The sequence below is a fragment of the Saccopteryx bilineata genome, chromosome 7, assembly GCF_036850765.1.
Source record: "Saccopteryx bilineata isolate mSacBil1 chromosome 7, mSacBil1_pri_phased_curated, whole genome shotgun sequence".
NCBI classification, from domain to species: domain Eukaryota; kingdom Metazoa; phylum Chordata; class Mammalia; order Chiroptera; family Emballonuridae; genus Saccopteryx; species Saccopteryx bilineata.
In genome coordinates, this window is record NC_089496.1 from 70,737,980 (window position 1) to 70,751,102 (window position 13,123).

Below are 13,123 nucleotides of genomic sequence, written 5' to 3' on the forward strand. Positions count from 1 at the left end.
CTGGTCTACGATGCCACCAGGATATGCGTAGCTGGAAAGCAAACTGGGTTTTGTCAAGTCTGGAAAATTGAGTACAGACCAAGATTCTGCTACTGGTCAACAGCCAAGAGCTAACACCTTGTATCCCTCATCCGTTCCTTTTTTTTTTTTTAATTTTTCTAAAGTTGGGAACGGGGAGGCAGTCAGACAGACTCCCGCATGTGCCCAACCGGGATCCACCTGGCATGCCCACCAGGGGGCGATGCTCTGCCCATCTGGGGCATTGCTCTGTTGCAACCAGAGCCATTCATTCTAGCGCCTGAGGCAGAGGCCATGGAGCCATCCCCAGCACCCGGGCCAACTTTGCTCCAATGGAGCCTTGGCTGCGGGAGGGGAAGAGAGAGAGGAAGGAGAGGGGGAGGGGTGGAGAAGCAGATGGGCGCTTCTCCTGTGTGCCCTGGCAGGGAATCGAACCTGGGACTCCTGCATGCCAGGCCGATGCTCTACCACTGAGCCAACTGGCCAGGGCCCCATTCCTTAGCAACAACAGGTCAAGCTGAGCCCACGTTCTACTTCCTGGCTTCAAATGATGGAGGATTATGGTGTAAACCATAGTTTTTAGACTGTCTGAGAAGCCCCTTTTAATAAAAATCAGAACAGATTTCCCTGTTGTTGATAGAATTACATCTGTTGTTGACTCCCTAAGTTGTACACTGTGAGCAATGGGGAAAGGCAGAGGGTGGAGGAAATAGAGCTTTACCACAGATCCAGGTAACCAATTCTATATCTGTGATAAAATAAACAGAGAATGAGAAGCCAGGAAAGGGAAGAGTCCAGCTGGGAGCTTCCAAAGGAAAGAGTGTCTGATACACTCAATACTTATGGATCCAACCTGGACTTCAAAAATTTAAGACAGTAAAGGAGAGGAAGGCAAGTATCCTAAGAAGTGGCCTCTGCCTTTGCTTCAAGGTTCAGGACAACTATCCACAAGGCTGTGTCCAGCAAGCAAACGTGGGCCAAAGGGCAGTTTTCAGCCTTTGGAGAAGTGGCTGTGTGCCAGAGGGAGTAGAGGGCTCAATGCCCGAAAGCTCTGCTGACAAAGCTGGTCCTCTGGCCTCTGCAGCTGGGAGCCAAGTGTGGGTGAGAGGTAAGGTGGTGAAAGGGCCCAGGAGAGCCCCCTGGGGAGGGTCTGTGTTCCAGCAGCAGCTTCAAGGACACACTTACCTTCTTCCCTTCCTCAACCCTATCTGCCTGCCACCCTCACTGCACGAGCACAGGGATTTTGTCATCTGGTGCACAGTGGGTCCCAAAACTAAGCAGGGCACTCAAACACTCATTATTGAACAAGTTCTCAGGCAACAAGTTCTGTGGTGAAAATGTTAGCTTGTACAATGTCTTTGGTTTTTGAATCACTCATGAATGTGGAGGCTTAGAGGTGGGGAGGTGTTCATTAAAGAGAAAGATGCACAGGGAGGTACCAGGGCACACAATTTCTAGGTTTCACAAATTCTACAAGGGGTGCATTCCCCAAACTCCCCACTATCCACCCTAACTTGGAGAGGATGAAAGTACCACCATGGATACCACCGTCACATGCCTCCAGGCAGAAGCCAAAACCCTACCGGCAGGGCTGATACAAAGGACACGGCCCTGGGCAGAAGTCTGAATGAGATCATCCCAGGGGCCTCTTTCAACCCAAAGGTTCTAACAGCTAATTCCTTCATCCTCCTCCACAACATTGGTCCTCTGGGGGGCAGCTCCTTTTACCAGCTCACTCGACCCCCCGTGCACACGCTAACTCTTCTGTCCCCAGAACACATTCACAGATACAAGAGTCAATTTAGTATAAACATTTCATCAGCCTGACCAGGCGGTGGCGCAGTGGATAGAGCATCAGACTGGGATGCAGAGGATCCAAGTTCAAAACCCTAAGGTCGCTGGCTTGAGTGCGGGCTCATCTGGTTTGAGCAAGGCTCAACACCTTGAGCCCCAGCTCACTGGCTTGAGCAAGGGGTCACTTGGTCTGCTGTAGTCCCCCAGTCAAGGCACATATGAGAAAGCAATTAATGAACTAAGGTGCCACAACAAAGAATTGATGCTTCTCATCTCTCTCCCTTCCTGCCTGTCTGTTCCTATCTGTCCCTCTCTCGGTCTCTGTCACAAAAAAAAACCCAAACAAACAAACAAACAAACAAAAAACATTTAATCAGACACAATTAACTTAGTACAGTAGAGGATCTGGACAAAATAAAAATACACTACTCACAAAAATTAGGGGATCAGGGAACGTGCAGATACTCCAGTACTTTCAGCCTTTTGAATAGTGCATTTTCACCAATGAAATAAGTTGGTTTTGCATAATCAAACAACTTTCTTTGACTTGTTTGCTTTTCTGATGTTCTTGTTTAATAAAAAGCCAAATGTTTTATCACTTCATATTCCTTTCGAAATATCCCCTAATTTTTGTGAGCAATACAGTTCTTCAAAGTTTTTATTTGCCCTGATCTTGCTTTAATTTCTCTTAAAATTTCCAAAATGTTTTTAAATTTTTTAAATTGATTTCAGAGAGAGGAAAAGTGAGGGAGAAGGGGAAAGAGGGGGAGGGAGGAAAGGAGAGAGAGAGAGAGAGAGAGAGAGAGAGAGAGAGAGAAACATCATTCAGTGGTTAATTCTTGTATGTGCCCTGACCACAGATTGAATCCACAACCTTGGCATATTGGGACGACGATCACCAACTAAGCTATCTGGCCAGGGCCAAAATATTCTTTCTCAAATCCTGCATCTTGATTGATCACTTTAAAATTAAAGAACCATGGACCTAAGTACTTTTTATGCTCAGTCACACTTATGGGAAATTTATTTAATGCACAACTTTTCTCATTTCCGCTCAGATAAATGAGGTGGTGTTACTGGTGGGTCTGACCTCGGCCTCCTACTTCTCTACCTCACTTACTTCAAACTAGAGGATCTGTAGTCACAAGTAAGAACCCAACACCCAAGATGAGTAGTGGCCCCTTTTCAATATTCAAATGTCCCGTTCACTAGCTTCTCTGGTTCCTTCTGCCTCTCCAACCACCCACACATATGAACTCTGATTTATCATAGACAATTACAACCCTCCTACACTGAGCATTCATAAAACTTAATTGCACAAATTATGATGAAAATTAATATGGTCATGCCCAAACTGTCATGTGGCTTTAAATAAAACAATCTAGCTGAAAAGTCTAAATATAGTTTTAATTTTTGTAGACAATGGAAACCAATGACCAACACAGGCTCTCAAAAAGCCTTCTCGCACAGAATTCTGGAGAATATCGCACTCCCACTCCACTAGTGAGGTGGTAAATATCACTGAAGGAACGCGGGACTGAGAGTCACACGAAGGAGATTCTGCTCAGTTTACCTTATCTGTCATGGGCTACTAACAAGTCCTTCTTTGACCTTCCAGTTTTTTTTTTTACCTCAAGTTCTTTCCATCTGCTTCTGATTTTTTGCTTAGTTACTGCACTACCTAAAGACACAATTTATACCTTGAAGGTGCCTGATGCATTTCTTTTGTTTTATTTACTTATTTATTCTGCCTGATGCATTTCTGACTGTACTTCCAGGCAGAGTGCAGTTATTCATTCTGCCTGATGCATTTTGAACTGTACTTCTGGACAGAGTGCAATATTTATTTATTCTGCCTGATGTGTTTTGGACTGTACTTTCGGGAAGAGTGCAGTGACCTCAGGACAAGCAATTTAAGAGGCTCTCAGCCCAACTCCCTCCCCCACCCTGGCACTGGCCTCTGCGGAGGAAGGGGCCTTTGCATTGGAGAAGACTGTGTATCAGACCCGCTGTAGTCATGCAAAAGCGGGGAGGCCCACAGCCCAAAAGTTTCTGTACATTAGTGTTTACTTGTTAGTTTGGGTCTTTAAAATTTTTTTCTTTCAATTTTTATTCATTCTGCAAACATTAGATCCTATGATGTGCATAAGAGATGTTCAGTCAATGTTAGATGAAGGGAAAATACTCAGAAATTCAGAAGTCACCTCAGCACTTCAAAAAACACATATAAATCTTAATGCTTTCCCCTCCTCCACTCTTGGCCTGACCTCTGCTCACATGCCAGGCCGCTAAGTGCTCTCGTGAACAAGTCTTTAAACACATGACGGTCTGTACCGAATGGGAATGTCCGCTCCACTAGGGGGTACAGGTCATCAGCCTGAAACCGCCTCAGTGGGTCTTCAGCTTCATGTGAGGCCATGCCACAGTGACAATGCCTACTAGAGAGGACACGAGACCTCCAAGTCCAATGATGCCAGCATTGGACTTATAGATCCCCAACTGGGCCAGCGGGTTCAAGATGTCACAGAGGTTCTTCACCGTGTCCAGGAGCAAGGGCGGATGCTTCCTCAGAGAGCGGAACAAGAGCAGAAGAAAGGACTGGAGCCACTCTGTCTCCTCATCAGCCACGCTGTAGCCCAGAGGATCCTGGGACGGTGACTGCTCCCTGTTTGCCCTGTCCCGGGCGACCTGCTCCATCTGCAGGGAGAGTTCGTACAGATCCCTGACCAGGTTCAGCAGGAGAAAATAGTAATAGTGGCGTGCGGCCCACGTCCGCCATTTCTCTTTGTTAATGCCGGAGGCGAGCCCTACGCTCCTCACCCAGAGGACAGTGTCACAGATGAAATAAACCACGCGGTTCAGGTTGGCAAGCGTCAGGCATAAGCGGGGCACCAGGTCCGTGGTGTGAATGCTCTGCTCAGTGGCCTGTACCGCGTGCACCACATTGCCTAGTCTGAACCCTGCAAGAAGAACCCACAATAGTAAATGGTTAAATAATGTGCAACAGGAAGGCAGGGTCCCTGTATCAGGGTGAGAGGCCAACACTGGTCTTTTAACAACAAACTGTCACTTGAGGCTTAGTCCTTGCTCAGGAAAGGAGACGGACCTTACAATGTGTTTCGGACAGCTAAAATGATCCTGGAAGGCACAAAGACAGTGGCTCTTCAACTCTACTGCCTTACAACATACATTAAGCAAGGTCCATTATGACTGTGCATTGTCACATTTGATTATTACCAGCTTCTACTTCTTTAGAAGGAAGGTGCTATGATTACATGTTGCAACATTCTTTTGGAAAATCTAATGCCTTACATTTTATTTACTTTCCAGACAAAAGATTGCTTAAAAAAATGCACCATTATCAACTTGCCATTTTTCTGGTCCTAACCCCCTTTGGCTCCCTACTATCAAGAAAACAAAGTAAAAAAGTAAAGACAGGACAGGACAATTGATAATATTGTCATATGTAACTCCCAGGTGAATTAACCAATGCAAGGCATGCCTTTATCTGAGTGTGTAATTCAATTAATCAGGAATGTAGCAATCAAATATTTATGCATCAATCAAATACTCAGAATGAGTTAGTCTTTATTTATTTACTTATTTTTTTGTATTTCTCTGAAGCCAGAAACGGGGAGAGACAGTCAGACAGACTCCCGCATGCGCCCGACTGGGATCCACCCGGCATGCCCACCAGGGGCAACGCTCTGCCCACCAGGGGGCGATGCTCTGCCCCTCCGGGGCATCGCGCTGTTGCGACCAGAGCCAGTCTAGCGCCCGGGTCAGTGGCCAAGGAGCCATCCCCAGTGCCCGGGCCATCCCTGCTCCAATGGAGCCTCGGCTGCAGGAGGGGAAGAGAGAGACAGAGAGGAAGGAGAGGGGGAGGGGTGGAGAAGCAGATGGGCGCCTCTCCTGTGTGCCCCGGCCGGGAGCCGAACCCGGGACCCCCGCACGCCAGGCCGATGCTCTACCACTGAGCCAACTGGCCAGGGCCTTTATTTTTTTATTATACATTCTTTTAGAGAAGGGGGAGAGAGAGAGAGGAAAAAAGAGAGAGAGAAGGGAGGAGCAGGGAGCATCAACTCTCATTTGTGCCTTGACCGGGCAAGCCCAAGGTTTGGAACTGGCGATCTCAGCATTCCAGATCGATGCTTTATCAACTGTGCTACTCACAGGTCAGGCAAGTTACAGTTTTAAACATTAGAGAAGATACAAAAGAAGTACTTTCCCTAAAGGACTGTATCTTAGACTCAGCAAATGCTCTCAAGTAGCTACAGTCAGGAAGCTTATATTGGTATTATTTTATCAAAAATAAAACAAGCCCTGGCAAGGCTACTCAGTGGACAGAGTGTCATCCTGGTGTGCAGAGGTCACAGGGTTGGTTGCAGGTCAGGGGACATATGAGAAACAATCAATGAGTGCACAACTGAATGGAACTAAGTGGAGCGAGTTGATGCGTCTATGTCTCTCTCTCTCTCTTCTCTCACTCCGCCCCCTCCCCAGTCAAAGCAATGGAAAAATTAAAAAAATAATAATAACAACACAAAACAAAACATGTAATGAATACTCCTAGGTTCCAGTTCTGGCTCTTGCACTTACTGAGTGACCTTGGGTGAGTCCTTTCTGGACTTCTCAGACTGGTGACCTTTAAAGGACTTTTGAGCTCCAATATTCTACAGGAATCTGAGAATTTCTATTCTTGGTCTTCAAAGCCATCCAGAAAAGTTCACCCTACCCTTCCAATCCTGCTTGACAACTTAAGTCTTCTCTTGTCCAACCAGTTTTCTCACCAATCCTCCAATCCAAATGTTTATTCATAACAGCTCCGAGCCTTCACTAGGAAACCACCCTTCAAGAGCACTCTCCTTCCTTCTCCTGCTAGCCACACCTCAAGTTCCACCTCCTCCAAAGCACCTTTCTTTTCTTCTACCAACATATCTGGCACTAAAGTTAATATTATTTATCCATGTGATCGTAGTTCTCCCGCAAGGCTCAGGACTGTGTCCATATGAAGCAGGTGCTCACAAATAATTGCTCAGCACCTGATTTCTACATTCTACCTAGCACCCCTGCTTACCCACTGTGGCAACCTCTGCTTTCCTCACCTAGGAGCCAGCACGTGACTGTTACTGAAAGTACAGGATTTCCCAGTCTGCTTTACTAGTCAAGTGAACTAAATGAGCATAAAATACTGACTTCACTTTTTGCCTTTAACATGAAACCATGTCACAAGTGGTCTAAGAACATGTATCCGTCCATTTCCTCTAGCAATCCCTCAGGAGAAGGGGAAAGGCAGGGGAGCCAGGATACAGGTATTTAGTTTTTCTAGAAAATACAAAAGGCTCCTCGGAGCCGGGAACTCATGTCAGTGATTGCCAAAACATTTTGTGATTCTATGAACTAAAGGTGAATTAACACAATGCATGTCCCACAGGTTATGATTAACCAGAAGGATATGGTGTAGCACCAAATGTGAACAAAGCAGGGTATTTATGAATGTTCTGCAGCAAAACATTCAACTTTTTTGGACTGTCGTTCCATGAAGGCAGACTGACTGGTCGACTTCATCAACAAACCTGACTGACTAGAAATTAATGATCTAAAAGGATGTTGTGCATTACAGAGTCTGAAGATCGAGACCAGGAGCCACTGTCCCTCAGGAGACAGGGTACTTACATTTACGGCCAGTGCTCACACTAGACTCCAGTTTCTTGAGCTTCATTACCACCTTCTCTTTGTCAGCTTTAGGCTCTAACAAATATCTAAGCAACATGCATGTGTATTGAGTGGCTCTGAAATGGAAAAAAAGATGAAGAGAATGATTTACAAAACAAATAAAACTTAATTCATGAAGTAAGGCAGTGGTTCTCAACCTTTCTAATGCCGTGACCCTGCAATACAGTTCCTCATGTTGCGGTGACCCCAATCCAAAAAATAATTTTGGTGGCTACTTCATAACTGTAATTTTGCTACAGTTATGATTCGGAATGTAAATACTTGATATGCACTATGTATTTTCTGATGGCTTTAGGCGACCCCACTGGGGTCGTGACCCACAGGTTGAGAACCGCTGAAGTAAGGGAAGGAGAAACACGTCTTGGTAAGGCAAGGTTTCCAAGGCAATTCCTCATGCAAGCAGCTCTTACAAGAGCAATGTTCTGCAACAGGCACTCCACAAGGCCAAAGGGTAGGACACAGGATGGAAATGCAACACAAAGGTAACGAAGGAGAACTCGGCGACAAGGCAGAGTGCAGCCCCTCGGAGGGCCTTTCGCTGGCACAGAGAAGCGGGTCTAGTCAAAGTGGTAAACTGCACAAAAACCTCCCTCGTGTTAAGTCTGCAAAGTCTTTATTTTCTCAAGTGCAGCATGATTTTGCATATTTCTAAAATGAACTTTTTTTGCCATAGAGTTAACCAAGTACTTATGTAACAGCAGACACAAACTAGGATGGAATGACAAGTCCAGTTTGAACAGTGCTTAATTTTTTTACAAGGACCGAATACGTACCAATACATAACTAAGTTTAGATATCTGTATTTCAAAACTATTAGTATTTTATATAAATTACAGGCAGACTCCTGTTTAATTACACTAAAATGTTCAATAAAGTAATTGCTGTCGTGACTACAAATAACAATTCCTTACAGAAGTATAACATGAGAAATTTTATATCCAATAATCAAACACCTAAATGTATTTGGCAGTCTATTTATAAAGTAGGTGCCTGTTTCCTATTGTCCTGCAACTGCATTTGAATCCCTTTATGCTATAAATATTACTCTTGTGGGGAGGAAGAAACCTTTTTCTACCCACAAAGTTCTTTTGACTGGTCTCATAGACTCTTCAATCTATACAAGACAGATTAACAAGAGGAAATTACCAAGCTTAATTGCATATGTTCGCATGGGAACCCCCCACACAAGAGGTTCAGACACAGAAAGGGGAACTGAGACGTATCAGACATTCTGAACTAAGGAAGAGGCAAGCGCGTTGGTGCTTCAGAGTGGGGGGAGGTCATTAGCAAAACAGTAAGACACACAGATGTTCAATAGTTAGAAGTTCACCCTGCCCAGAGATAGGTCATAAAAAGTTATTTCTAGTGACAACTCTTAATATGGGCAAGGACCCTAATTTAAATTCTTCTAGGTAGTTAAGGGGGGTGAGGCAGAAATTTCTCTTGAGCCTTGGGGTCTTGGTTGCCTTTAGCTCAAAAAAGGCACATCTTGGGGTGACTCATTCTGAATCCCCAAACTCTCAATTAAAATGTAGCACATTTTCCAAACCGGTGAACTTGTGATTGGGGATGAAGTAAAAATCAGTCACACTCTCCTCTCCCCTCTTAAATTATGCTTCCTGGCTAGAGGGCTCAAGCTGGTCCCATTGTCAGATTTAATCTAATAGGAAGGTGTTCAAAAACAAGGCATTGCTTTAGGAATGCCAGTTTGCTCGTAGAAGCCTTAGATCACCAAGAGGACTGGGAAATAAATACAAGAGATTTCAGATCTTACTGAGTAAGTATAGGATAAACAATTACTTTATTAACCAAACTCGTTGATAACTTTGCAGGATCGTCTGAGTCCACTGGAATTGAAAGCTTCTATTTGATTGAAGCTTGTAATATATGATGCAACCATTTTTAAAATCTTTCAAATTAATGAGAAAGGTAAGTTTGGCTTGATAGTTAAAGAGGTGGGCACCGGAGTCAACTGTGAAAATTTAAATCCCTGGGCTCTGACATTGAATCTTTCTGCTTCAGGTTCTCCCTCTGTGAAATGGGGGTGGTCAGAGCATCTGTGCCATAGGCTGTGATGGGCGTAAATGAGTTGTGATCCATTGAGAACCGTAGCTGGCACAGCCTCGCTCCCCAAGTCTCCTTACTGGGGCTGTTCTCACTGGTCTGTTTGCATTAGCACTTGACACGCAGAAGAGGAGGAAAAACTGTTAAACCAAACTGCAACTCTACTGTTTTTTAATTATTAAGCAAGAATCAACCAAATATCTAAAAGATCATGAACTGATCAGTATTAGAGCCACCATGTCTAGGTACAGCGTGTGCATAAGGGGTGCTGTTAGCTTGTTCCAGGGTCTCACACCGCGTTTTGTTTTCTAGTTCATAAAATTTCCACCGAGGCACACAGGACGATAACGCAAGACAAAGAAAATAACTACGGTTTCTGTCACTCCGTATGTATTTCATGCGCTATTAGAAGCCACAGCCAAGAGGTTGGTTCCCTAGTCACAAATGCCAACCCAAAGTTTCCTTTTAACATCAGCTGCTCGCCGCACGCTGGGCGGAGAACCCAGTGTCTCCAGGTTCAGAGAAAGGGACCCGTCGACTGGTGTGATAGGCGGTGGGCACGGCGGTGCGGGGCTCCGGCCCACGCCCTCCGAATTCAGGGTGCGCGGCCGGCTCCTCCCCCCTTCCGGGGGTGCGGTCGGCGGAGCGGGAGCGGTGGAGGCGGAGTGGTGGAGGCCGCTGGCACCAGCTCACCTGAAAAGCCGTTCCCGGCCCTGGGTCTGGTTGGTGAAGCGGATGAAGGCCTCCATGGCGCCCAGTCCACGGCACAGCGTCGCGCCGGGCTCCGTCGCGAGTCCTCAGGGGCGCCGCCGGATCTCCGCGGGAGGGCGAAGGGACTGTGTCGCTCAGCTCCAAAGGGCGACTTCGCGGGCTTCCGGTCAGAGCCGGAAGTTGTTACCAAGGCGACGCCAAGCCGTGAGCCCGGTGGGCGATACGAGGTGCGTCCGCTTCCCACGTGACCTTGGACTTTCCCTACATCCAGGGTTTCGTTAGGGGAGCTCCGAGGAGGTTCATCTCCCGGTCTCAGGTGTTTCCGGACGCCCCGCGCCTCCCCGCGGATCCAGGGTCCCAGGAACCCAAGATAGGATCCCGAATGTTGCTTCCCCTGAGCTTCTGCTTGGGAACGACAGATCCTAATCTTTCCCAGATCTGTGCCTCCGTCTCCCTCAGCACCACCAGCTCAAGGTATGGGGAAGCCCATGGTTAAAGGAGAAATAAGCCAACCAGAGATTTGTATTTCTAGCATGAGGGCCGGGTCAAGTGGGCGAGTTTTCTGTTAGGATTAAAAAACAGAAGATTGCTATTTGAGGAAATCTTAAAACAGTTAACATAAAGTGGGGGCAAAATAGATTACAATGAAACTGCACCACTGAACGTTCCTCCTTTGGGGCTTGAAGACATGGAGCCTCATCCATTTTTGTAATCTTTAGTCCCTTGTTCAGGCCTGCCCCTAACACTTGCAGTCCCCCAGGGTCGGGTGGGGGGATATCAGTACAAATAGAGACCCACCTACCATATATTTAAGTATCTAAAGGTTTTAAGTCAAAGTAACACAATGTCAAATAAAATATGTTCTGTTTTCCTACCTGATAAATATACTTTCATAATGATCTAGAAATCGTTTCACATTCAGAATTCTTGGGCTTTTGAGGATACCTGGAAAAACAGCCAGAATACTGTACTGCTGGGAGAGTTGGCCCAGTCCTTTCCCACCCCCCTTCTCTTCCCATTTCTAGCTCCCACCTATGTCACTGATAAGGGCCTTGCATACAGTGCGTGAATACTCCGAGCCACATCCAAGCTCTGCCCATACCCCTGCAAACAGCCATCCCTGGGTCACCTTTCAGGTCTAGGGGTACATGCACGCACTAGCAGCTAGGAGGAAAGCTGGGAAAGAGACTCCTGCAGGGATCATTTGGTCAGTAAATTTTAGGAGTATAGTTTGCCTGAACATGGTCTAGACTCCAGAAGGAGGCATCTCGACTTTGAGGTGGTATATCCTCTTGGCCCCACAAATTTACTCATCCTTGCCTGACCTGTGGTGGCACAGTGGATAAAGCGTCAACCTGGAACGCTGAGCTAGCTGGTTTGAAACCCCAGGCTTGCCCAGTCAAGGCACATACGTGAAGTAACTACTACAAGTTGATGCTTCCTGCTCCTCCCCACCATCTCTCTCCCCTCTCTCTAAAATTAGTAAATTAAAATTTTTTAAATTTACTCATACTTTGCACAGAAAAGTGCCTGTAAGAGAGCCAGAAGTATTCTCCAAGTTCATATCCCGGGGCAGGACAATACTGCAAGAAAATAAGAATTTGTTGAATGCTGGTCATGACTGTGTTAAGCTCTGGGCCTCAGGTATTAGGTTAATGAGGGACACAAGTAAATAGGTAAGCTCAACACAAACTAGACAGCAATTATCAGAAGTGCTAGAAATGTCTCTGGTTGGCAGTGAGGGAAAGGAAAGGAAAAAAGCCATGGCTCACTACCCAGCTGACTTGAGCACAGCCATTTGCAGAAATGGAAGAACCAGAAGACACGAGTTGTGGGAGAGAGGGCGAATTCACTTTGGGACAGAAAGACAGCCTCTCCCTATCAGGAGGTGAAGAACGACAACAAGGCTACCAGATTCCTTTGTTTCCAGCCTAGCACACTTCGTATTGGGCTGGTTTGGAAGATGTGACTAGTCAACACCTGTCTCTGCTCTTGTCCTTCTAACATGAAGTGTATCTTAGTAATTAGGAACAATCCCATAATAAATACAGAAAATGCCAGCCTCTAGAATAGATAGTTGGAATGCTGAGGTGGCCCGTTCGAAATCCCCGGCTTGGCTAGTCAAGCAAGGTACATGCGAGAAGCAACTATGAGTTGATGATTCCTGCTCCCCCCCAACTTTATCTCTCTCTCTCTCCTGTCCTAAAAAAAGAAAATCAATAGACTAAATAGTCCCCATAGACTATTGTGCTAGAGAAGATACACTGTTATAACTTTCCCATTTTCTCAAAGTACCAATGCTTACTTCCTTTATCAGCTCCTCAGTTTCATAGCTGTTCCCAGTGCTGCCTCTGTGATGTCATCCCCAACAGGAAGTCGAGGCCAGAAGATGAGGCTGCCCATTTTTACACAAAAGGGACTGCTGGAGGTGCAGTCCCCAACAGAGAAGGACTGGTCGAAGGATGACGAAGAGAATTATGTCTTCAAGGATCCAGCTCAGGAGCTAGATTCCCTGCCTCAGCCATATCGAATGATCAACAAGCTGGTGAGCCTTCTGTTTGACCGGTCGTGGGACATTATTCAGGAGAGGAACAGGCTGAGGGAAGCTGAACTCAGCCGGATCCAGCCCACCATCTACTCTCCAGTTTTTAAAAGCGAGGTATGGAGCAGCTGACTGGGGATCCCTGTTTCTCAGATGAGTGTTCATAAATGAAAACACCTAATCTAGGGAAAAATTTCCTACCAGGAACCTTCATTCAATAAGACAGCTGCATTTTTTGAAAGATTCTAGGCACGCTGA

At 46.0% G+C, this 13,123-nt stretch overlaps 2 protein-coding genes across 6 annotated transcripts in view; one reads left to right on the forward strand and one right to left on the reverse strand.

Moving 5' to 3' along the window:
* Positions 1–2,161: 2,161 nt before the first annotated feature.
* On the reverse strand, positions 2,162–10,445 carry PEX11A (peroxisomal biogenesis factor 11 alpha). Its single transcript, XM_066240495.1, has 3 exons — positions 10,306–10,445; positions 7,489–7,604; positions 2,162–4,772 (listed from the first exon to the last, which is right to left on the reverse strand). The coding sequence occupies exons 1-3, from the start codon at positions 10,359–10,361 to the stop codon at positions 4,201–4,203; spliced, it is 744 nt and encodes a 247-aa protein (XP_066096592.1). The 5' UTR covers positions 10,362–10,445; the 3' UTR covers positions 2,162–4,200.
* Positions 10,446–10,493: 48 nt separating this feature from the next.
* WDR93 (WD repeat domain 93) overlaps positions 10,494–13,123 on the forward strand; it is a 47,434-nt gene continuing 44,804 nt past the window's right edge. For 2 of the 5 annotated variants that reach the window (XM_066240487.1, XM_066240491.1), the window contains exons 1-2: positions 10,494–10,550; positions 12,641–12,982. In XM_066240487.1, the coding sequence (XP_066096584.1) occupies positions 12,680–12,982 (303 nt within the window). In that variant the 5' untranslated portion in view covers positions 10,494–10,550; positions 12,641–12,679. Of the gene's footprint in view, positions 10,798–12,640; positions 12,983–13,123 lie in introns of all 5 variants that reach the window. The other 3 variants (XM_066240489.1, XM_066240490.1, XM_066240492.1) reach the window with 3 other exon arrangements.

Coding starts and splice junctions, on each gene's coding strand:
- PEX11A (XM_066240495.1), bottom strand. CDS start 10,361: ATGGAGGCCTTCATCCGCTTCACCAACCAGACCCAGGGCCGGGAACGG. Junction 7,605..10,305: donor GGCCGGGAACGGCTTTTCAG/GTGAGCTGGTGC, acceptor TTTCCATTTCAG/AGCCACTCAATACACATGCA. Junction 4,773..7,488: donor TGTGAGCACTGGCCGTAAAT/GTAAGTACCCTG, acceptor TTCTTCTTGCAG/GGTTCAGACTAGGCAATGTG.